The sequence below is a fragment of the Triturus cristatus genome, chromosome 6, assembly GCF_964204655.1.
Source record: "Triturus cristatus chromosome 6, aTriCri1.1, whole genome shotgun sequence".
Taxonomy (NCBI): domain Eukaryota; kingdom Metazoa; phylum Chordata; class Amphibia; order Caudata; family Salamandridae; genus Triturus; species Triturus cristatus.
In genome coordinates, this window is record NC_140589.1 from 951,772,212 (window position 1) to 951,797,384 (window position 25,173).

At 47.8% G+C, this 25,173-nt stretch overlaps 1 protein-coding gene across 2 annotated transcripts in view; it reads right to left on the reverse strand.

The window, feature by feature from the left end:
* Positions 1 to 25,173, reverse strand: part of SLC18B1 (solute carrier family 18 member B1) — a 671,163-nt gene that overhangs the window by 69,995 nt on the left and 575,995 nt on the right. For both annotated transcript variants that reach the window (XM_085611645.1, XM_085611646.1), the window contains exon 13: positions 22,079 to 22,128. In XM_085611645.1, the coding sequence (XP_085467771.1) occupies positions 22,079 to 22,128 (50 nt within the window). The remainder of the gene's footprint in view (positions 1 to 22,078; positions 22,129 to 25,173) is intronic.

Below are 25,173 nucleotides of genomic sequence, written 5' to 3' on the forward strand. Positions count from 1 at the left end.
ACATCTCCTGTCTGCAACTGCGTGAGAGAGAATGGCCAGGGCCTCCTCTGGGCACTGAGGCAGCACCTGCTCAACTGTATCCCACATAGTATTGGAGTATCTGCCCAAGAGGCATGTGGTATTCACCGACCGCAACGCCAAGCTGGAGGAAGAGAACATCTTCTTCCCAAGATGGTCCAGCTTCTTGGATTACCTATCTGGGGGAGCAGAAGGGAATGTGCCTTTTGATGAAGAGGCTTGGACTACCAAGCTCTCAGGGGAGTGGTGTTGGGTCAGAAACGCTGAGTCGCCCTAAGTGGGGAGGTGGCGGCGGGCAATCGTCCTATCCACAGGAGCCTCTGTGTTGGGCTTGTACCAAGTGCCCAGAAGGATGTCTGTGAGGGCTTCACTGAATGGCAAAAGGGGTTCAGAAGAGGAAGCCCAGGCTGAAGCACCTCTATCAGAGGTTAGTCCTGACTGCCACCGTAGGGAGCTCGAGGCAGAGGACCTCAGCTGCCCTCCTCCCCATCACAGCATAGGAAGCTCCCTCCTTCGCAGCCAGGGTAGGGGGATAAAGCAAACCAGTGTCAGGGAAAGTGTCCAGACCACAGGTATCACCCAGGTCCATTCGCCAGTCCGGTTCCTCAAGCTGATCAGTTAAAGGGTTGAGCGGCCCCTCTCAGTCCTCTTCCTCACCTTCTGGCCCATAAGGAATTCCAGGAATGAAAACAGGAACGAAAGTCCTTTCCGACTCCATGTCCACTTGGGGAAGAGGATGGGGTCAATGCCGACTGGGGGCATGGTCGACTCCGGGAGTGTCGTTGGCGGGAGAGACATCGGGGAAGGTCAAGCGAGATCGACAGGCGTAGATACGGATCCAGACCTGGATCCATGGGGACCCTCCGGAGCTGCTGGTGTAGAAGTTCCAGGGCCTCCGACTGACTCTGCGAGGCCCGAAGGCGCACCAGCAGAATCGGGCTGCCCAAATAAGAGGTACAAGGCTTCATAGAACTGCTGGATCCAGGCAGGAGACACTCCAGCTCCCGGAAAGGGAGGGAGGCATGGAGCTGTCTCAGAAGTAGGCTCCGGATACGGAGCCGTCAAGCGACGAAGCTCGGCCGAACGATAGGGAGAAGTCGAAAAGCACCCATGCTTCTTCAACTTCTTCTTGTGCTTCCCTGACTTACCCAAAGATCTCCCGACGACTTCGAGTGCAAGGAGTGTGGGCTCTGCAACCGTTCAAGACATTCACCTCCAACGAGAATGGGAGCGACTTGGAGCCGAGCACTGGACGTCCAGCAGCTTTCGGGTATGCTCCCGCAAAGGGTTTAGGTTCATGGCCCGGCACTCGGAGCACGACTTCGGGTCATGGTCAAGCTCCAAACAGCAAAGGAAGGGTAAGTTACTTACCTGTAATTCTAGTTCTCTTCCAGGGGTATCCTCATCAAAGTCATAAGCACTGAATATTCCCGCCCATGTGCGGGGACCCCGGAAATAATAAAATTATATATGTAAAAAACATACATATATACAGCTCTGTATATGTATAAACATATATCATTTTTTCCAAGCAAATGCAGCTCCCATAAAAGGCTAGGCAATGTAAAAATATATACATCCAATAACACACATATATCTATATATATGTATAAAGGTATAACAATACACCCAAATCTCTTTTTTTTTTTTTTTTTTTTAATGAGGTAAACACTCATGAGAAAGCAAAAAATAAAGAGAACAAACTGTGGAAAAACACAGATGTATAACACATTGCCAGCCTGCAGGCTGCATTGCAATACAATACCATAGAGACTAAAAAGCCCTGTACAGGTAAAAACTGGCACCGTGCCTTTAAGGCAGCCCTGACTTCCATATCCCATCATGCCTCAGGGGTGACAGTTAGGTCAGTTGTTCTTTGCGGGACCGTAGTCCTAAACACAAAGATATACCTTTTCCATAATGAATAATACACCTCTTCTCATTTGCCTGGGGAGGTGGGTGGGTTGCTTATGACTTTGATGAGGATACCCCTGGAAGAGAACTAGAATTACAGGTAAGTAACTTACCCTTCTCTTCCAGGGGATCCTCATCAATAGTCATAAGCACTGAATAGAGTAGCAAGCTCCCCTTCCACCAGCAGGCAAATGAAACTAAGGTTGTATCACCCATGGAGAAAAAGAATCATGAAAATGATTATGTTTGGAACAGATTCCTCAAGGAGGCTTGTCCTACTTGAGTGTCTGCCCTGGTGTCCGAATCCAGACAATAATGCCTGGTAAAAGTGTGGACAGATCTCCAAGTGGCTGCCTTGCAGATCTCGGAGAGTGGGACATTATTGAGAAAAGCCGCGGTAGCCGCTTTTCCTCTTGTCGAATGCGCTTTAGGGCGCGCCCCCAATGGTTTCTGAGCCAGTTGGTAGGCCAAAGTAATACTAGAAACAATCCACCTAGCAATGGAACGTTTGGATGCAGCAAAGCCCATACGGACAATCCCATAGTTCACAAACAATTGGTCAGATTTCCTGATATTCTTAGTCCTATCTAGGTAGAATTTTAGGACCCTTCTGACATCCAGAGAATGCAACGCCCTCTCTGCCGGAGAGGAGGGGTTGGGAAAAAAGGTTGGTAAGGAGATGGCTTGGTTTACATGAAACTCCGATACCACCTTGGGTAGGAACGAAGGGTGAGTTCTCATCACCACCCTATTTAGATGAAAAACAGTGTAGGGTTCTTTAGAACAGAGGGCCTGTATCTCACTGACCCTCCGTGCTGAAGTGATGGCTATTAAAAATGCTGTCTTCCATGTGAGGTGCTGTAGGGTAGCCTTATGAATAGGCTCAAAAGGTGAACCCATGAGCTTCGACAGAACCAAGTTTAGCTCCCAGGAAGGAGAGGGAGGTCTAACAGGGGGATAGACTTTCTTGAGTCCTTGCAAGAAATCCTTCACTACCTGCACTTTAAAAAATGACTGCTGTGAAGGCGAACGCCTGTATGCTGTTATGGCTGCTAGGTGAACCTTTATGGAAGAAAATTTCAACCCTGCCCTTGCTAAATGTAGAAGATAGGGCAAAATTACATCCTCCTGGCATTTAGTGGGATCATAATGATGCTGAGCACACCATATATAAAATCTTTTCCACTTACAGAAGTAGGAGTGTCTTGTCGAAGGCCTCCTGGCTTCCTTCAGTATGGACATACACTCTTGAGGGAGGTTCAGATGGCCATACTGGAGGACTTCAGGAGCCATGCTGTTAAGCTCAGCGAGGGAAGGCTGGGATGGTAAATCTTCCCCTGCATCTTGGATAACAAGTCCGGCCTGCACGGCAGCCGCTTGTGGGGGCGGATCGACATGTGTAGGAGATCCGTGTACCACCACTGCCTCGGCCAGTCCGGTGCTATGAGTATCATCTTGGCAGATGAATTCTGTAGCTTGGTCACCACCTTGGGAATTAGTGGGAGAGGCGGAAAAGCGTACACAAATGTCATTGACCAATTGATCAAAAGGGCATTCCCTAGGGATCCTGGTCGATGGTATCTTGAGGCGAAGCCTCGGCATTTTGTGTTTTGCTCGTCCGCGAAGAGGTCCACTTGCGGGCGCCCCCATTCCCCGAAGATGTCTTCTAACACTTCGTCGTTGATTACCCAGTCCTCTGGCTCTTGAAAATGCCGACTGAGCAAGTCTGCTTGCACGTTGAGTTCTCCTGGTAGGTGCACCGCTTTCAATGAGATGTTCCTTGCTAGGATCCAGTGCCACAGGGACTGAGCTTCCAGCGAGAGCGTTCTGGATCGAGTACCCCCCTGCTTGTTCAGGTAGTACATTGTGGTGGTATTGTCCGTCTGTACTAGAATGGTACTCGTCGTTATCGCAGGTAGGAACGCTTTGAGGGCTAGGTGGACCGCCCTGAGCTCCAGCATGTTGATGTGGTACAACTGTTCGCTGCTGGACCACCGTCCTTGAGTTTGCAGAGTCCCAAAATGCGCACCCCATCCCTGAAGGGATGCGTCGGTGATTAAGGTCTGAGTTGGGGGCTCTTGATGGAAAAGAATCCCCACTTGCAGATTCCTTGGCTTCAGCCACCACTTGATTGACTGTTTGGCTGCAGAGGAGAGGCAAACCTTTTCTTCCCACAGAGAGTTCCTTTGATCCCATTTGTCCTCGAGATCTTGCTGGAGAGGACGCATCCTTAGCCTGGCATTGGGCACTAGGAAGATGCAGGATGCCATGGCCCCTAGCAGAGATGAGATTTGCCTTGCCGACGACAGATTGCTGGTCATAATCTGTCTGCCTTTTAGCATAATGGATGACTGTCTTTCCTCCGAAGGAAACACTTTTCCTACTACGGAGTCTATAGTTGCACCCAGGTAGTGTATTCTCTGCGTTGGTGAAAAATTGGACTTTTTGACATTCACTCTGAGACCCAACCTGCGACATAAGTTCAGGCATAGCGACAGCTGTGTCCGCACATTCTGTGGCGATGAGCCCTTTATTAGCCAGTCGTCTAGGTAGGGATAGACGAAGACTCCTGCGCGCCTCAGAGCAGCCGCTACTACTGCCACGCATTTTGTGAATACTCGAGGAGCTGACTTCAGGCCAAATGGGAGGACTTTGAACTGATAGTGAGCGTTGCCTACCACAAACCTGAGAAATTTTCGATGATTCCTTAGGATGGGAATATGGAAATATGCATCCTGAAGGTCCAGTGAACACATCCAATCGCCCATCCGGAGAAGAGGATATATTTGGTGGAGCGCCAGCATGCGAAATTTTTCCTTTCTTATGTGCTTGTTCAGTATCCGTAGGTCTAAAATGGGTCTGAACTCCGCCTTCACACTCCTCTTTTGGATGAGAAAATATCTGGAGTAAACTCCCTTTCCTCTCTGGTTTATGGGCACTTTCTCTATTGCAGATTTGAGTAGTAGCGTCGCTACCTCCTCTCTGAGCTGCTTTAGATGCTGGGATGACTTGACAGGAGGAATCGATGGGGGGTGACTTTTGAAACGAAGCGAGTACCCATGACGCAGTATATTGAGTACCCACTTGTCCTTTGTGATTGTCTGCCACTCTGGAAGATGATGCGCAACACTTCCTCCCACCGGAGCGGTGGACAGCATCGGAGGAAGCGGTTTCTCATTGCTTCCCCGGTGCTTTGTTTCCAGCATTAGACTGCCTGTTGTTACCTCGTCCCCTGGATGGCTTGCGGGACTGGTATTGCTGTTTCTTTTGACCTTGCTGGTCCTGGTTCTTTTGCCAATGAGGGGTTTGAACCCTCTGTTGGTAATTGCGCCTGTCATTTCCCTTGCGGCGTCGAAACTCTTTCCTCTTTTCAAGCCCGACTGCTTTCATGGTCTCCAGCTCTGCTTTCATTCGGGCCATTTCCTCGTCTGCATGGGACCCAAAAAGAGAACTACCGGAGAAAGGCAGATTTAAAATTCTTGCCTGCGCTTCCGGTTTCAGGGCCGTCAATCTAAGCCAGGATGATCTTCTGGCTGTGACTCCATGTGCATATTCATGCGCTGCCAGTGTTGCCCCATCCGCCGCTGCACTTATGATCTGGTTAGAGACTAGACTCCCCTCATGCAAAATCTCTTCAAAGTCCCGTCTGTCCTCTGATGGAACTTTTTCAACGAACCTCTGAAGAGAGTCCCATAGTGACCTATCATAGCGCCCCAGAAGAGCCGAGGCACTTGCCACCTTCAAGCTTGAGGATGCTGAGCCGCAAACTTTCCTCCCCCAGGAGTCTTGCGTTTTACTGTCCTTATCTGGTGGCACCGTTGAAGAGCCAGCTACTGCATGCGTCTTTCTGGCAGCGGCGGTGATGACAGAGTCCGGTGGAGGATCTGTTTTAAGGAATAGCGGATCCTCCGGAGCTGGACGGTACTTTTTTAGAATTCTCGCCGGCGCCGTTTTGGTGGTTGCTGGCGTGAGAAAGATATCCATTACCGGTTGTAGCAAACCGGGGACTAATGGCAACAACGGGCGTGTCACTGTGCGCTCATGAAGAGTTTCAAAAATTATGGATGTGGTGGTCTCCTGAACCGGCATAGGGATACTTAATTTTGTAGCTCCTCTACACAACACTTCTTGAAATGTAGAAATGTCATCTACCGGAGATACCCGAGAGGGTGGCGTCTCCGAGAGTGTCGGTGAATAATCCCTTTTGGATGATCTGGAAGAAGGGGAGGTAGAAGGGGTCCTACGGCGCCTTCTCTCTGATCTGGTCGACTCTCTTCTGAGGGAGGCAGACCTGGATCGCCTTCTTGGTGCTCGAGAGTGACTTCGGGATTCTCTTTCTCGAGATCTTGGTCTGATCGGTGTCGCTGGGAATACCACGCCCCTTATTCTTGTTAGCGATGCCTTTATTGTGTCTGTCATAGCAGGGTCCTGAGGCATCTCCCTTACGGGACTTTGAGGCACAGCATTGTCCTCCTCCTGCGAACTTTCTCTTGCAGGAACTGGAGATTGATGTACAAGCTCTGGTGATGCTGACCTTGAACCTGAGCCCTCTGATCCTGAAGGCGAGATAGAAATGATACGCGGTGACTCCGGAGCTGTATATATCAGTCTATGAGGAGATTTTCGCCTTGAGACTGGTCGAATTGTGAGGCGAATATGTGAAACCTCCTGCGTACCCTCAACAGAGGGCTGCCTCGACGGTGATAAGCCTATCACCGGAGATCTTTGACTCGAATCTTCGAGGCTCCGAGCTTCCTGTCTCGACGTCGAGATTACCTTCGACGGAGGCTTCATGTACCTCACCAAAGCTTTGGAGACCTGTGAGGACGGAGGCACCTGCCTCAACGTCGACTCCGACGGAGGCCTCTGCCTCGACGTCGACTCCGACGGAGGCCTCTGCCTCGACGTCGACTCCGACGGAGGCTCCTGCCTCGACGTCGACTCCGACGGAGGCTCCTGCCTCGACGTCGGCCCTGACGGAGGCGTCTGCCTCGACGTCACTCCTGACGGAGACTTCTGTCTCGACGTCGAAAGCTCCGACGACGTCGAAAGCCTCCTCGCCGTCGAACGATGTTTCCTCGACGGCGATCTTGATCTTGACGGCGATCTTGGTCTCGACGTCGACTGTGGAGATCGTCTACGTTCTTCTCGCGACGTCGAATGATGTCTCGCCGACCTCGACGTCGAACGATGTCTTTCTTTCGACGACGAACGATATCTCTGTGCAGACGTCGATCGATCTTCTCTCGACGTCGACAGATGCTTCTTCGACGTTGAACTATGGCGCCGAGTCCTCGACGCCGAGCTTTTAGACGCCGTCGACGTCGAACGCATCCTCTTCGACGCTGAATATAAAGTCGACGTCGATTTTCTCTTTGCAGCATGACTTCCCCTTGACTCCTCACCTCTCAGCGACGATCCCGCCGCTGGAGTCTTCGACGCCGAGCCCGACGTCGATGGAGAGCAAACAGGGACCAACTGCTTCGACGTCGACCGTTCTGCTAGGCCATACAGCCTAATCCTCTCCCTCTCCTTTAAAGTCCTTTTGGAAAGGTCTTCACAATGACGACATGTTGCTGGAGAGTGAGAGTCCGGCAGACAGATGATACACACCTCATGTGTGTCTGACGCAGCCTTCTTTTTTCCACAAGATGGGCATGGAACAAATAAAGAAGGCATTTTTCTGACAAAATGGTTGAAAAATCAGTCAGAAAAACACAGGATACTGACTTCCTCACAGAAATTGTAAGAAGAAGTCCAAAAAAAATCTTAAAGTTGTTATAATTTTTGACTAAAGAGTCAAAAAAGAAGAGAGCTGAATTCCAGGGTCCTGACCGAAGGAGCCGGAAAGAACAACTGACCTAACTGTCACCCCTGAGGCATGATGGGATATGGAAGTCAGGGCTGCCTTAAAGGCACGGTGCCAGTTTTTACCTGTACAGGGCTTTTTAGTCTCTATGGTATTGTATTGCAATGCAGCCTGCAGGCTGGCAATGTGTTATACATCTGTGTTTTTCCACAGTTTGTTCTCTTTATTTTTTGCTTTCTCATGAGTGTTTACCTCATTAAAAAAAAAAAAAAAAAAAAGAGATTTGGGTGTATTGTTATACCTTTATACATATATATAGATATATGTGTGTTATTGGATGTATATATTTTTACATTGCCTAGCCTTTTATGGGAGCTGCATTTGCTTGGAAAAAATGATATATGTTTATACATATACAGAGCTGTATATATGTATGTTTTTTACATATATAATTTTATTATTTCCGGGGTCCCCGCACATGGGCGGGAATATTCAGTGCTTATGACTATTGATGAGGATCCCCTGGAAGAGAACACCAGGTGCGGATCTGTCATGGACATCATCCGGTGGCATGAACCACATGGCTTGAAGCCAGTTCTTCACTGGGACATCCTAGATGCACCAGGAGTCTACAACTCAAAAAAAGACATTGACAAAAAGCTAAAAAAAAGTTAGCCAAAAAGTGGCTAAGGGCTGCTCTCTCCGGATCTGCACTAGGCTGGCACGGAAAAACGAAATAACTGACGTCAGCATGCATGGGCGGCGTCTATGTAAGTCCCGCAAAGTCATCCCGCGCCCACGATGCTGACGACGGATGCGGAGCCGACTGACTCTACCCAATGACGCACCGGGGTACTGCTGAAGAAACAATTTCCGGATCCAGACTGACTCCTGGGGGAAATCCAAAGGGAAGGAATCTATAACTAACAGTTTCTATCAGATTGGACTGTTAATTACCCTGGCCACACCTTTGGGTGGGCACACAGGCTTTGCACAAAGGGAGAAGGATTACGCCATATTCAATTTAGACAGAGAGGGGCACTGTGGGATTGTTTGAAGTACTGCAGACCGGAAGTTCTACAAAAGTGGGCAGGGTTACCCCATGGAACTTTTATTCCATTTATTAATGAGGAGCAAGGGGTTAACCCCACCCACAAGCTAGTGTCAGGCACAAATGTTGCAACCACTGGCACCCACTTCAGAACACTTTCTGGTCAGTGTGAATATAAAGTTGAAGCTGTCTGTTAGCAAGTACAGGATGGCCGCTATCTATTACAATAGGATATTGGTGATAGAATAACTAACACAATTATGTATATTTTATAATATATTTTCTGGTCAGTTTAAACCTTTCAGTGGTCAGTTGGCTTGATTTCACATAGCCTTGGAGTTTATTTGCCATGTATTTAAAGAAATGAATAGACATGGATATAGAAGTAAATATTCAAGAATGAAAAAGTCAAAGAAGCTTATAGGGATTGGTACTCATGATACGATAAAGATGGCTGCCCAGATAAGAAATCAATGTATTATTCATCAATGAATTAGATTAAGTCAGAAAATACAATTATTAAGGTATAATCATATATTGGCTTAAGAAAACATAAGTTGAATATCCTGATTTATGAAAGAGACATTTTCAGAAGAAGAGTCTTCGTAGTATACCGTAGGTGACAGCCATTGATTTGCAATGGATATACAGTATTTCATAATACACCTAAGATGGCCGCCAGGTACACCTAACTATGTATCAGTTAGGAGGGTGTTCACATGCCATGGTACAGCAATTTAAATTCGGAAACAAACTGGCACACACTTGTTGATGCTCTGATCCCAGAGGAGGAAATACTAGGTGAATGCATACATGGCGAGTGGCCTACTTTCCATAAACTGGGAGCAAATGTTTGTAAATGTTGAAAATTTACAAAGTTGTTGGTAGATTTTGTTCTGCTTTTCTTTTGAGTGATATGGAGATCTTGTTTCACTTGGTACTGGTCCCGGAATGGTCTAGGGTGGAAGGACAGCGGTGTATACTGCGGTGCAGGCGGTGGGGGTTGGCGACTGTCTTATATGGGCATTTACCCAAGCAGCATTAGTGTGGAGTGGGGGGGGGGGATCTGGTATGGCCGCTGATGCTGTGTTGTCTGCCCACAGCACATGCAGCTAGCTGCTTATTTTGGGTTGGTTGGGAATTAGGGGTGAGCATGTTTTATTTACAAATAACCACTCCAATTTGGATCTTCTATGAAAGGTGAACTTGAATATTAAAGTATATTATGCTAGAAACAGTAGGTTAATATGATCCGGGTTTTAAATAATGTACGTCTAATTGGGCAACTGTTTTTTCAGGTCTGACTATTATGCATATTTAACCATTAATCTTAGCCCAATCCCAAGTGGAGAATATGCTAAATGTGATGTAGTTAGTGAGATGGGATACTGCATTACAGTTATAAAATAGTACTTTCTGTGATAATATGTTATGGTTTGATAAGATTGGGCTTATAAAAAAAATTTTTAGTTTCAGAAGCTCATGAAATAATTTTCTATTAGCAAAAAGATCATGTATGTGAAAATAAGAATATAAGACTGATTACTCTATCAAAGCATTTCTGTATAATCTCAATATTGGTGCCTTCTCTGCACTCCGAGGAAATAGGCGATTTAATGTACTTGACTGATCTATGTATGAATAAAACAAACTATGCGTGTTAATATGGAACAACTGGAGTATGTGCTTTAATATAATTGGTTGATTTTTGGACAAACTGAAAAGAATTATTGCGCAATAATATTGGATGGATGAACATCAAGAAATGAATATGCTACTTACCAGTATGCATCTGTTCTTGGCATGTAGGGCTGCTGACATTCATATCTGTGCATAGATCGCCGCCTAGTGTTGGGTCCGGATGTTTGCACGTTGTTGTCCTGGAAGAGTCTTCGAAGTATCCTTGGATAGGTGACTCCTCCCCTGGACTACAGTGCGCATGGGCATCCTCTCCATCCTCAGATTGTTTTTCGCCATTGTGGCAGTGATGGAGTAGATACAGAAAGTGATGACCATGCTTGCAGTAATTCTGAGAGCTGCAGCTGCGACAGGCGCCGGGGAGGAGGGAGGGCGATATGAATGTCAGCAGCCCTACATGCCAAGAACAGATGCATACTGGTAAGTAGCATATTCAGTTCGAGGCATGTGGGCTGCTGAATTCATATCTGTGCATAGAATACATAGCAGTGCCCTCTATTAGCGGCGGCTACCCGTGCCAGCTGCAGCGGTCTGAAAAAGTGTTTTGAGAACAGCCTGTCCTACAGCTGCCTGCTGTTTTGACTGCACATCTACGCAATAGTGTTTTGTAAATGTGTGTGTAGTGGACCATGTGGCTGCTCTGCATATATCATGCAGGGGAATATTTCCTAGGAAGGCCATGGAAGCCCCCAACTTACGTGTTGAGTGGGCTCGTGGTGGAATAGTTAATGTGCGTTTTGCCTTTTGATAACAGATTTGAATACACTTAACTATCCATCTGGCTATCCCTGCTTTGGAGATGGCGTTACCTTTGTGGTGTGGGGCAAAGGCAACGAACAGTTGTTTTGTTTTCCTGAATGGTTTAGTCCTGTCGATGTAGTACATGAGGGCCCTCCGTACATCTAGTGTATGTAGTGCCCTTTCTGCAACAGTTTGTGGGTTTTGGAAGAAAACGGGCAGTTCAATAGTCTGGTTCATGTGGAACTGCGATATTACCTTGGGCATGAACTTGGGGTTGGTACGTAGTACGACCCTGTTGGCGTGAACCTGAATAAATGGCTCTTGAACGGTTAGTGCCTGGAGTTCACTAACTCTTCTGAGGGAAGTGATCGCTACTAGGAAGGCCACTTTCCAGGTAAGGAATTGAATCTCGCATGAGTGTAGAGGTTCAAAGGGTGGACCCATCAGGCGTGTGAGGACCAAGTTGAGGTTCCACATTGGAGCCGGTGGGTGACTAGGTGGAATGACTCGTTTGAGCCCTTCCAAGAATGCTTTGATGGCAGGCACTCTGAATAGAGAGAGGTGCTGCCTGGTTTGCAGATAGGCTGATATTGCGGTCAAATGGACACGTATAGAGGTGTACGCCAGATTGCATCGATATAGGTGTAAGAGATAACAGATGATGTTTTGGATGGATGCGTCCAGCGGGTTGATGTCATTATTACCGCAATAAATGACGAACCTTTTCCATTTGGCTGCATAGCAAGCTCTGGTAGTGGGTCTCCTGGCCTCCTTGATGATGTCCATACAGTCAGGTGGCAGGTTGAGATAGCCAAACTCTAGGACTTCAGGAGCCAGATCGCCAGATTCAGCTGTTGCGGATCTGGGTGCTGAACCTCTCCATGGTTCTGCGTCAAATGCGCGGGTTTGATCCGCAGCCTTTGATGCGGCACCACGGAAAGTTCGAGGAAGGTGGTGTACCACGGCTGGCGTGCCCACGTGGGAGCAACTAGGACGAGTGTCAGGGAGTGTTGTCGGAGTTTGCGGGCCACTAGCGGTATCAATGGCGCTGGGGGAAAAGCGTACGCAAATCTGCCGGACCAGTTCATCCATATCGCATTGCCCTGCGACTGCGGATGTGGGAATCTGGCGGCGAAGCTTTGGCATTTTGCGTTTTCGCTTGTCGCGAATAGGTCTATCTCTGGATGACCCCACTGCTGAAAGTACGGTTGGAGTACTGATGGGTGTAACTCCCACTCGTGCATTTGGTGGCTGTGTCTGCTGAGCAGATCCGCCATCTGGTTGTCCTTGCCAGGGAGGTGTTCCGCCATGAGGAACATGTTCCTTTGAATGGCCCACTTCCACATGCTCTGAGCCAGATGAGACAACTGTGGAGAGTGTGTGCCTCCCTGTTTCTGTATGTAGTACATTGCGGTCATGTTGTCCGTCCGGATCAACACGACCTTGTTGCATAGATGTACTTTGAATGCCTTCATGGCTAGGAAGATTGCCATCAATTCCAGAAGGTTGATGTGCAACTTCTTTTGTTGTGTTGTCCATAGTCCTTGCACTGTGTAGTGGAGTACATGAGCTCCCCATCCCTGGAGAGACGCGTCCGCTGTCAGTATTATTTGTGGAACAGGCTCTTGGAACGGTCGGCCCTTGCAAAGGTTTTGTGGATTCCACCAATGCAGAGAGTTGTATGCCCGACCGCTCACCAACACTAGGTCCTTTAACTGTCCTTGAGCCTGATTCCACTGACGTGCTAGGCACTCCTGAAGTGGGCGCATATGTAATCTCGCGTGCGGGACTATGAAGATGCAGGAGGCCATCATGCCTATCAACTGCATAAACACTCGTGCTGGAAGAGAGTGATTGGGTTTGAATTTGGAGATCAGCAGTTGTATGCTGTTGATCCTCACTAAATTTGGCTGAGCTGTGGCCGCCAGAGTGTCTATAGTCGCACCTAGGTACTGTTGTACGTGTGCGGGCTGGAGATGGGACTTTGGATAATTTAGTGAGAATCCCAGACTGTGAAGAAGGTGAATGGTGCGGGACATGTGGCTTGCACATTGCTGGGCTGACTTCGCTTGAACGAGCCAGTCGTCTAGGTAGGGGTAGACGTGTATATGCTGCCTCCGTAGATGTGCTGCCACCGTAGCTAGGCACTTTGTGAAAACCCTGGGCGCTGTTGTCACGCCGAAGGGAAGGACTTTGAACTGATAGTGCTGCCCCTGAACAGTGAACCTGAGGTATTTTTTGTGTGAGGGGTGGATGGGTATGTGGAAGTACGCATCCTTGAGGTCCAGTGTGGCTAGGAAGTCTCCCTGCTTGAGAAGCGGAAGGACTTGCTGTAGAGTGAGCATATGAAAGTGCTCTGAAAGAATGTACTGGTTCAGGGGTCTCAGGTCCAATATAGGTCTGAGCGACCCGTCCTTTTTTGGAATTAAGAAGTAGAGGGAGTACACTCCCGCACCCTGCTCGTGGATGGGTACGACCTCTATAGCGCCTTTTAGAAGCATACTTTGCACTTCTTGCTGTAAGAGCGTTAAGTGCTCTGAGGACATAGGACGGCTTCTTGGTGGTATTGTGGGTGGAGTGGAGGTTAACTCCAGACAGTAACCGTATTTTATAATATCTTTGACCCACCTGTCCGTGGTGATGGAATTCCACGTGGACAGGAACCTTTGTAGCCTTCCCCCGACAGGTGTTATGTGGTCGGGAGGAAGGGAGAGGGCGTCACTGCTTGTTCTTGGGGGAGGACCTGGTGTTGCCGTAGCCGCGTCCTCTGCCCTTTGTGCTGGAGCCACGATATCCACCTCGGGTGTTTTTATCATAGGTGGTCTGTGTATTGCCTTTGTTATATGTTTGTTGTGACCCCTGTCCTCTACCTGCTCCCTTGTTTCCGGGGCGACGAAAGGAGCCGCTTCGAAAGGACTGAGTTTGTAGTGCGCCCATGGACTTTGCAGTGTCCGTATCCTTTTTTATCTTTTCGAGGGTGGTGTCAACCTCTGGCCCGAATAAATAGTCGGGGTTGACGGGCTGGTTCAGTATATTGTTTTGTACCTCAGGCTTGAATCCTGAGATCCGTAGCCAGGCATGTCGTCGCAACATGACGCTTGTGTTTATGGCTCTGGCAGCCGTGTCTGCAGCATCTAGTGCGCATTTGATGGAAGCGTTCGTTAGTAGCTGTCCTTCTCTGATGAGCATTTCTGCGCCTTCCTTGAACTGGTCAGGGAGATGTTGGAATATTTGCTCCAGTGTGTCATAGTGCGCTCTATCATAGCGAGCAAGGAGCGCCTGAGTGTTGGCTATGCGCCATATGTTGGCAGCTTGGGCGGCAACTCGCTTGCCAGAGGTTTCTAACACCTTGGACTCTTTGTCCGGGGGAGGAGCGTCACCTGTTGTTTGCGAGTGTGCCCTCTTGCGTGCATTCGCTACGACGATGGAGTCGAGTGGTAATTGTCCTCTGATGTAAGTAGGATCCCCAGGTGCTGATCTGTATTTTTTATCAATCCTGGGGTTTATCACTCGTGCCCTGGTGGGTTCTTTGAAAATGTCCTTGGCTGGTTTGAGGACCCCCTTCAACATTGGCAGAGTCTTTACATGTCTTTCTGAGGATGCAAAGGTGTCCATTAGAAAGTCATCTTCGATGGTATCAGAGTGAAGCTGTACCCCATGGTTATTGGCAGCACGTTCGATAAGAGCATTGAACGCCGCAGTATCCTCCGTAGGAGATGTCTTTGCCCCATAGAGTTGTGGATCCTGTGCATCGAGAGGTGCACTGGGGTCTGCAGGGTCGCCCCAAGTTTGATCAGGGTCCTGCTGGTCATCAGGGTCCGTGTCTACATGGTAGGGGACTTGGTCAGCCATGTAGTCCTCCAATGCGTCTGTATCGGAGCGTGTGGGGGAGAACCGGTGTGGATCCTGGTAGGATGAATGGAAGGGTTCATAAAGGAGAGGTTCCGATTCTGCAGGCAACTTCCTTTTTAGTGGGATCCTGAAAGGGTCCAATGGCGGCTCCGAAGTTATCCTTCGGTCCTGGAGAATCATCCTGCCAGTGCCGGCGTCGATGATACGTGCCGGAGACGTCTCAGCAGGTGTGACCGTAGGTTGGGTGACCCGTGTCCTGAGTTGGAACATTTTTGGGATTGTCGACGGAGGCAAGCCGAAGGTAATGTTGGTCGGCACCGAAGAGGCTGCTGGAGCTCCGACCGAACCGGAGCCCGACGTGTCCTGGAGGACAGTTGTGGTTTTGCTGCCTTGCGTCGCACCAGGTCGTACTTGGGGCGCCTTCGAGGCTTTGGCACCGGCCAGGCTCGTAGAGGCGGCCGTAGATTTTTTCGGCGCCGGCGGTTCATCGAGTCGAGGTGAAGAGATCACCGTCGAAGTCTTCGATACCTGAGGCTTAGGTGTCGTCGAGGGAGCGATGTGAGACACAGCAGGCGGTACGGCCCTTGGTGTCGTCGGTGCCGGTAGCCGAGCAGGTTTGTCGGTGCCGATGGCTTTTTTCCGTTTGTCGACTCCAACGTCGCCCGCTTCAAGTTCGGCACCGAAGTCCCTCTTGGTGCGGTCGGTGCCGACGCGGTGCGCTGGCGTCGAAGGCCTCGATCCGACCAGCGCTACTTTCAGTTTCGGTTTCGGTGGAACCTGAGCAGCTTTCGGTTTCGGTTTTGTGGTAGGGAAACCAGCCTGTTTATGTAGTAATGGCTGCCGCTGAACGTCCGAGGCCGGGCCCGAGGGCGGGGCCGAAGAACTGCGGGATGGGTCTCGGGTAAGGCCCGAAGGCGATCCCTCGACCGGAGCCATAGGCTGTGGCACTGGTGTTTGAACGGTTTGAACAGGTAGGCCTTGTTCATCATTGGAGCTACTTTCTTCGGCCCCTAAGGCCTCCTCGTCGTCTCCTACCTCGGTGTCGTCTTCACCTCTGTGGAAGAGTGACTCGTCTTCCTCGTCCGATCCGGGTTCGTGTTCGGAAACGGGACTGGAGGGCAAGACTTCCAATTCCTCGACGTCTTCGGCCGCGTGCTGCGCCTCAAGTCTCGCCGCTCGTCGATTCCGCAGAGTCTTCTTGGAGCGGAACCGGGCACAGGCCATGCATGTTGATTCGTCGTGGTCCGGCGAAAGGCATTTGTTGCACACCGGATGGACGTCGATGTGTGGGTACTTCGCATTGCATACCGGACACCTTTTGAATGGCGTCCTCGATTCCATCGTCGAAGTAGTCGATGGACGGGTAAATGCGAAAAAAAAAGTCGGTGCTGAAAGTTAGTAAGCGAACAGGATTGTATCGAAACCCGATCGATAAACAGTACCGACGCAAACTAAAGGCCTTTTGGCCTCGAAAAAATATTTTCCTAACTTGAGCTAAGATAGCACATCAGAACCCAATGGCGGAAAAAAACAATCTGAGGATGGAGAGGATGCCCATGCGCACTGTAGTCCAGGGGAGGAGTCACCTATCCAAGGATACTTCGAAGACTCTTCCAGGACAACAACGTGCAAACATCCGGACCCAACACTAGGCGGCGATCTATGCACAGATATGAATTCAGCAGCCCACATGCCTCGAACTGCAAAATATCAATGTAAGTAATACATTGTTCAATTGTCAGGAATTCCTGGTGTGAAGGGTACTTGGTCGATTAGGCACACAGTGGTAACAGATTTTCCTATACAGCATGATCCAACAAGAGATGGCCCTCTTCTGCACAGCCTTGCTTATCATGCACAAGATGATCTATGGTACAATCAATGAAAAAACAGAGAGCTCTTTCAGGATCCAGCCAATGGAGTCTCTTCTCTTCCTTACAAGGATGACGTGGAGCAAGAACTGCCCAGAGAATTATGTTTTGCCCGTGTGAAAAGGAGTCCTTACTTTCCATGGAAAGGAGGCCCAAGTTCTCAGAACCAGTTTGTCTGGGAAAAACGTAGTATACGGTGGGTTGACAGAGAGGGCCAGCAGGTCACTCACAAGTGTAATGGCGATGAGGAAAACCTTCTTGAGGGTGAGAAACCATAGTGGACAGCTGTGCAGCAGTCCAAAAGGTGTAAGGAATATCAGAATCAAATTAAGGTCGCACTGGGGCATTAAGTCAAGGGGGAAACATATGTTGCAAACCTTTCAGAAAACACATCACAAAAGGTGATTTACCAAAGGGAGCTTTTCTGGCAACCACAAACAGGGGGATCAAGCCAGCAAGTACCCTTTAACTGGGTCCAAGTGAAGTCGCTAGGCTGGGCCAAGGGCAACATAAAGAGCAACACTTCCGAAAGCTTGATATGTAGTTGGTCAATCTGTTGGGCACCACACCAAAGTACACATTTGTCCCACAGGCAGGCATATACTGATTTTGTTGAGGTACACCTGGCTGTCAAGATGACATCGACAACCTCAGGAGGGAGGTCAGAAGTAATCAATCGCCGCTCATTCGTCAAGCATGAAGGTGGAGATTGTGCAGCTTTGCGTGCAAGACCCTGCCCTGCTGCTACAGCAGAAGATCCTCCCAAAGAGACAGGCTGAGCAAAGGCCAGATGCTCATGCAGAGGAGTTCTGGATACCACACTCTTCTTGCCCAACTGGTGCCACTTGGATGACTTGGGCCTGCCGGTTTCTGCTCTTCAGAACACAGAGCAGTAAAAATACCAGCGGGAAGGCACACAGGAGTCTTGCGTTCCACTCTAGGTCAAACTTGTATGAGGTTGAGACACCTTGGAAACTACAAAGCACAACCTCCGGGTGGAAGTGCCATTGTCTTCCACTAGGCATCAGCAACAGAGTTTGTCCACCCTGGTGTTTAAAGATTCTGCCAAATGGTGCACCACCAGGAAAATTCCATGGTGTTCAAGTCGCTCCAGAGACATAGTGCCTCATGGCACAGGGTCCACAACCACACCCCACTCTGTTTGTTGCAATACCACATGGTGGTTATGTTGTCCATGAGCACCTTCACCAGACTCTTTTTGATGGGTGATAGGAAGGTTTTCAATACCAAGCAGAAGGCCACAGCTCCAGAAAGTTGATGTGGAGCCAGATATCAACCGGAGACCCAATGCATCTAATTTCCATCTCTCCCAATTGGCTAGCCCCAGCCCAGAAGCAATGCATCAGTCAGCACTGTTAGCACTGGGTATGAAGGAGAGAGAGGGGTCTTCTGCTGACTGAATAACAGTCCAGCAACCACCACAGCAGGTCTTTTGCGGTATCCTTCGAAATCTGAACATGACTGGAGAGGTTCCATGATGCTGTGGCCACTACGACTTTACATCCCACTGCAGAGAAACCAGCTGGATGCAGGAGGCCATCACCCCATCAGCCTTAGAGACAGCAGCTGAAACATCGAGATCAAAGTCCAAATGTCTTTGTTTCTACATTCTGGGGAGGCGGCAAAACATTGCACCATGTCCAAAATGGCTCTGATGAAAGGGAGCATCTGTGAAGGAGTCAAGTGGCTTTGACATATTCATAGTAAATCCCGACCAAGTGAAGAAGTTCCCCGCAGTCTGGAGGAGGGTGACAACTGCCTGGCATGAGCACGCCTTTAGCAGCTAAATGCCACAGTAAAGGGAAGACTGAAACTCTTGACCTCTGAAGATGTGCTGCAACCACCATCATCACTTTCGTAAATGCCCAAGGGGCACTGGTGAGGCCAAAGGGAAGCACAGTGAACTGAAAATGCTCATGCCACACTGTGAACAGCAGATAGCTTCTATGGGCCTGTAGGAATATGAGTCCTGCAAGTCCAGGCTATCATCCAGTCTCCACGGTAGAGGACCGACAAGATCTGGGCCTGGGTGAGCATCTTGAACTTGTCCTTCTGCAGGAAGGCATTGAGGAGGTGAAGATCCTAAATAGAAAAAAGTCCTCCATCCTATTTCGGAAACAGAAAGAAGCAGGAGTAAGAATCAAAGCCTACTTCTGATACTGGAACCCTCTCTATGAATCCTTGGACCAGAATGGAATGCACTTCCTGCTGCAAGAAAACAGCCATCAGTGATTCTGAGGATGGTGTAAGGACTGCAGGTGACAATAAATGGTAGGGCGTAACCCGCTTAACAATTGTACGACTCAGTTGCCCAAAGTTACTACCTGGCACTCAGGCAGAAAATGCTGGCTCCTACCTTCGGAGAAGTGGCTATGTGCCTCGAAGGACATACAAAAGAGGTTTTGGAGCTGCAGCAGCTGGGTGGGGGGGTGAAAGTAACAGCTGTATGCTACTCTTGTAGTTCATGTGATCTGTGGACACTGTGGCCTCGGCCATAAAAGGGCTGCAAAGTTTACTAAGCAGGCTGCAGTTGGTGATATTGGAAGCCTCTGCCACAGAGGGAGAGAAAATGTTGGTGTAGCTGACGTGGCAGGATCAGACAGGCTCAAGAAGCGTGCCGATCCTTATGTCCTTAAATCACTCAAAGGCTGAGTCTGCCTTCTCACTGAAAAGGCAAGAGGTATCGAACTGTATATCCATTAACGTGCACTTGAGAAGATCGTGAAACTCATCCAGGTGTATTCACACTGCTGAGAGTTGTCCAGCCAAGGCAATCAGTGGTCTCGATGCCACAGCGGGCAGTAAACTTTGCCACATCGTGCCCATCATGAATGGCTTGCGTTAGTAGGGAATGCAAGTGGTCAGGAACACCAGGCAAGACCTGCGCAACAGAGTCCCAAAGGGCGTGGGTACAATGCCCTAAGAGGCAGCTGGCATAGACGGAACGTAATGACAAACTGGTCAACGAAAGTGTGTGCATCCCAAAGGTTTTGATGTGCTTTGATTCCCTGTCTGGTGGTGTGGTAGTAAATCTGTTAGGGTTGACCTAGCTCGTTGAAGCCTGCAGAACAAGTCTTTCAGGTGTGGGATGCGGAGTCAAGAGATACTGATCACTGGGGTTGGACTAAGGTGCCATGCTATCTGCCTGCTCACTGGATGTCTGGAACAGAGTTTTGCCCAAGTCCCTAAAAAGGTGTCTGTGAGGCCCTGAATGGAGATAGGTGCTCAATATTTGTTAGCTAAGGATGAATCACCTCAGTAAGTACATAAGTCTTCACTGCCATAGTGTGTAATATGAGATCGAGAATCTTGGCTGCCCTCTGAAAAACTATGGCGAAGGAGGCACCTTCTTCCATGGCACGGCTAAGGAGCAAAACAAGCCCAGTGCCTTGTGAGGTGTCCAGACAACTGGTATGCTGCAGATCCTCATGCCAATTGAGGTCACTATATGGTTGGGCAAATTCATCCCAGCATCATATGTGTCGTTATCAGAGTCTATTCCAAAGAGATTGCGGAGGGTTTGAGACCTGCCTTGCACAAGGGAAAAGTATCAGGGTGTGACGGGTTGCCGAAAGGCTGCCGCTCCAGTGGATCACGGTGCAGCCTCGGTCTAAACAACACGACTTGGAAACAGGAAAAACAATTGATTGTACTTAATAGTGCGGTGTCGATGTCATCAGCATCGATGCTTCAGGATGTGATGTGGGTTGTGTGCGCCAGCATAGGAGTCAGCATTGAAGTGCATAGCAGGTCCAAAGGCTAAAGCTGGTGCCGAGGCCCTACCCACTGGCGGGAACCAGGTGAAGGCCCTTACAGTTCCTTGGGGCCCAAAGACACACCATAGGGAGTCAGTAGTGTGTGAAAGAGAAGCAGCATGGTCTCATGGAACTCTTCAATTTACTGCAATGTCGCTGACAAACCCAAAAACTGGCGTTGCCTCAAAAAGAGGGTTAAAATCTGCTTAGAAGGGGATCGAGTTCAAAAGCGAGACTGGGTGGCAAGTTGATGTCTTTGCACTTTCTCTGGAGTTCGAGATTGGCGGGAAGTGGCAGTGTTTTTTATTCAACTTACCCGAAGATTTAGACCATGACAATGATCAGCAACAGGAACGTATTCGGGAACAGGACCTTCCTTCTGAACAGTCAAAGAAAGCATGGTGACATAGAGTTTTGCCTCATGGTCCTGGAGGGCTTAGGGATTTATCAAGGCATAGTAATGTCCACCTCCAGACATCACAGGCAAACCTGATGGGAATCACTCACAGACATTTGCTTGTGACAGTCCCTACAAGGTTTAAACCCTGTAGTCTTGGGAGGTAAGATTTTCATTTGTATGCTGGGTATTTTCTTTATGAGGTAAATGGGCAGCTCCAAATCCGTGTCTAGTAACGCAGAAAGAAAGGAACTGATGTCGGTGAGTGCAAGTGGGGCCCATTTATTTGGCTCTGCATGTCACTTCCACAGTGGAGCGACATGGGTGCGGAGCTGCAAGACACCACCTACCGGTGCACGGGGGGGATAGGGGTGACTGTTTGAAAATTTCCGGATCCAGTTGGACGCCTGGGGAATGTTCAAAAGGTGAGGAGTCTTCAGTTAGAAGTATCTATCAGAAAGTCTTCCTATATTGCTTCATATGAAAACACTGTCAGCCATTGCCAACTCATTAATGTTGTTCCCCAAGAGCATGAAACTTCTGGTGGTTTACTTAACAGCATTCAATCACGTCAATACATGTTTAACTGTGAAAGATAAAGTGGATCTAAAGGAGCACTCACACATGCCATAAAAGTGTTGTCATGAAAAAACTATCGAATTGAGTTCATACCAAGTACAAACTGAGACCAAGTTAAAGTAGGAAAACAAGAACTACAAATCATCTATAAAGTAACCAGAAAAAAGTTATAAAACGGAATAATTGAATGGTCTGCATAAAGTAAACAAAGACATTGGTTGGAAATATATGATAATACACCTATCGTACTCCACCTGGAGTTACTGAAAACATCTGTTAATCTGAAACTGGAGTAGAGAGACTTGAACTACACCCCATTTCTCCTAAATTCAGGAACTTAATTACACAGTTTTAAAAAAAGGCGTGACTCACCTATTTCTAACCAGGCTTTCTCGGAAGTAGAATATTCCTACTGACAGACCCTGAAAAAATCATCACAAGTTAGTATACCAAAAGGCTAAGAATATAGTTCCTATACATTAACTGAAAAACACTTAAGAACAAACACCTACCAATAAGTCTGCATTTGAATGTATAGGAAATATAGCCAAACATTAGCACTCAGATATTACCAACGTTTTGTATTTAACACTTTGGACTTTTGTAGTAAATAGCCTCGTAAAATGAAACGTGATTTTTATGGTTTGGGCATTTAAGATAATTTAAAAACTTCTCTTCCTTCACATTTACTTTTTAGTTTTTGCTACAAACCACGAATTCAACAGATTGCTTACAAGCACATAATAAGTCACTCGTGCTATTCCTGAGCTAATATGTTTGGTTACAATGTGCATTAAAGGACCTTGCAATGTGTTATTTAGTGGCATTTGTTTATTCCACATGCTGTCCGTTTTCTATCTGCATGTCACTTTTAACAGATTGGTACCTGCCACATAATATTGAGGTTTCCATTGCTGAACTAAGTCTGATACAGCGTGATATATTACTGGTGTTGTGATTTTGTTCTTGGTTGGGAGTATATGTCTTATTGATATGATTGTGGGGTGTATGTGGAAAAGCCTGTGGTCTGGACTTTTAAGACAGTAGTTAGTCACACTATCTGCTGGAAGTAGATGCGGCAAGTGCTTTTGCTTACCATTATTGATTTTATCAATGCTGTGCTGGACGTATGTCAGTAAATCTGCATAATATGTTCTGATCGATGGCTGTGCAAGTCATACCATGGAGTGAAGTACTGTTACAAGCATGGCAATAGCTACATGGCCTGTCTGTACTTCGTTGGATGCATGAAAGGTTTCTTGTCAACGTTGTTCTGTTAGTTGTTTTCTGTATTTTAGTGACTGCAATACCTGGCCTATTTTAGATGTATGCGATTTTTCGATCTTATGTTTTTTGTTGAAGGTTGGAGTATTCTGTGGGCACAAGCAGGCAGTACTATATAATATGTTATCTAGCAGGTATTACAATTATTATGTTACAATGACAAAAGACAGTTAAGGAACCTAGTGTCAGTATCCCAAAGGGGAAGAGTACTATACTGTTTTAGATAATACACCTGTGTTTCCTATTAATTGTGATATATGAAGACTATAAGCATTGTTTTACAAGTGATACTTCATTTAACATGTTCTGTTGATCGCTTGTCTTAGAATAAAAATATCACATATTATGGCTTTGTGTCTCACTGAATAAAGGAGTGCTACTGTATCAGTGTTTGTTCAGTCGATATGCATCCTTGAGCCAATTGTATCTGATGCTTTGTTGGATCCTCAGAGTCTGGTGGGTTTTTAATATTATTTACTGGTCACAGAAAGAAAGGTGGTATCTATGAACCTATATGCAAATCAGTGATAATACAGTGGTGCTGATCCTTGCAGATACTGCCCAGCATATTCTTATTGTTCTTCTTTCAGTTATACATACACGAAATTCATGCCCTAAGGCAACTATAACTCACACCCTCACATGTGCTACTACTTACCACACATTTTACATCAGTTATGACATGTTCTATGACATCATTGATAATATACCTGCAATATTTGCAGTCAAATCATTGATGACAAAACCGTGCATAGTGGTGGCACAAGTTCTAATTACCTTAGGGCGCGAGTTCTAGTTACTGGAGATAACAATAACTGGTGAATTTCAGTGGTTTTGTAATATATCGGCGGTCGCCAGTAGGTAGTTATAGTTAGGACCAAGTTTCCATAGGAAGAGCATTTTTTGTTTTGCTTAGAACTTTGGCGTCGTTTGATGAATCTTTATGAAATTTTCCAAACTAATTCTTTGTTCATATCAGCCTCTATGTTGAAAGTTTGGGGGTGATTAGTCAAGGGGGGGCCGAGAAAAAAGAGGGGTCCCAAACGTGTTTTCTCCATGCAATTTCCATAGGAAACTTTAGACAAGGCTACAGGTCGATCGGGTGAATGGAATTACCCCAAACGTGGCAGGGAGAAGGGTCTTGGTCTAGAAAGCACGCTTTTGTTTATTTGGTGTAAATCCGTTCAGTAGTTTTGGAGAAATATCGAAATTTACAGATATCGATGTTAGGGAATTCTGCCATCTGATTGGCTGAGGCATTACGAGCATGAGCTTGCTGCTTATTGGCTGCGAGCGGTGCTAGCAGTTGCAAGTAGGAAGTGTTGGCAGCCATTTTGTGATTCTGTCGAAGCGAGTAAGGGGAAAAAAAGGGCGAAAAAAGTAGGAAAGAGGAGGGTAGGAGCACTGTAACCTCTGTGGGGTGTTTAGGGTGTGCTATACAGGGGTGCAAAGCGAACTACTCATCCCTACCGGTCTGAAAGTGCTGGGCTACGGAAATTAAGTGAGGTATTGTCTATAGTCTGATGCTGCTAAGGTGAGCTGCTGCAGGACTCGGGGATTAAAGCGTGAGCCCAAACTGTGTGTCTTATGCTGTGAAGTCATGTGCCCTCTTCGTTGCACCACACCTGTGGAAGTAGTGTCAGCATGTGTTTATACCTACTAGGACGAACTACTGACCCCTACTAGTCTGAAAGTGCTGGGGTACGGAAAATATGTGGGGTATGGTCTAGAGTCCCAAGCTGCTAAGCTGAGCTGCTGCCGGACTCGGGGATGAGAGCGTGAGTCCAAACTGTGTGTCATATGCCTTGAAGTCATGTGCTCCGGCCGCTGTGCCACATCTGTGCAAGTAGTGTCAGCATGTAGTTATACCTACTCGGAGGAACTTTTGTTTCGAACATTGTAAATTGTGTATGGTGCTTAGGGGGTGTTATACAGGGAGTGCGAAGGTACATTTGCGCGTATCAAATCAATTCGGTATTTGTAAAGTGCAAACTACTCACTCGTACCGGTCTGATGGTGCTGGGGGCGTGTTTGTGAAGGAAAAAGACTGCCACAAAATGACATTGTGTTGAGATGCCATATGTTCCACACACTCCCTTTATGATCATCGCGGGATCCTCTCTTTTTAATGATGGCGGGCCGCCAATGGCCGGTACCTCCCCAGATGGTTCAGTTGAACGCCA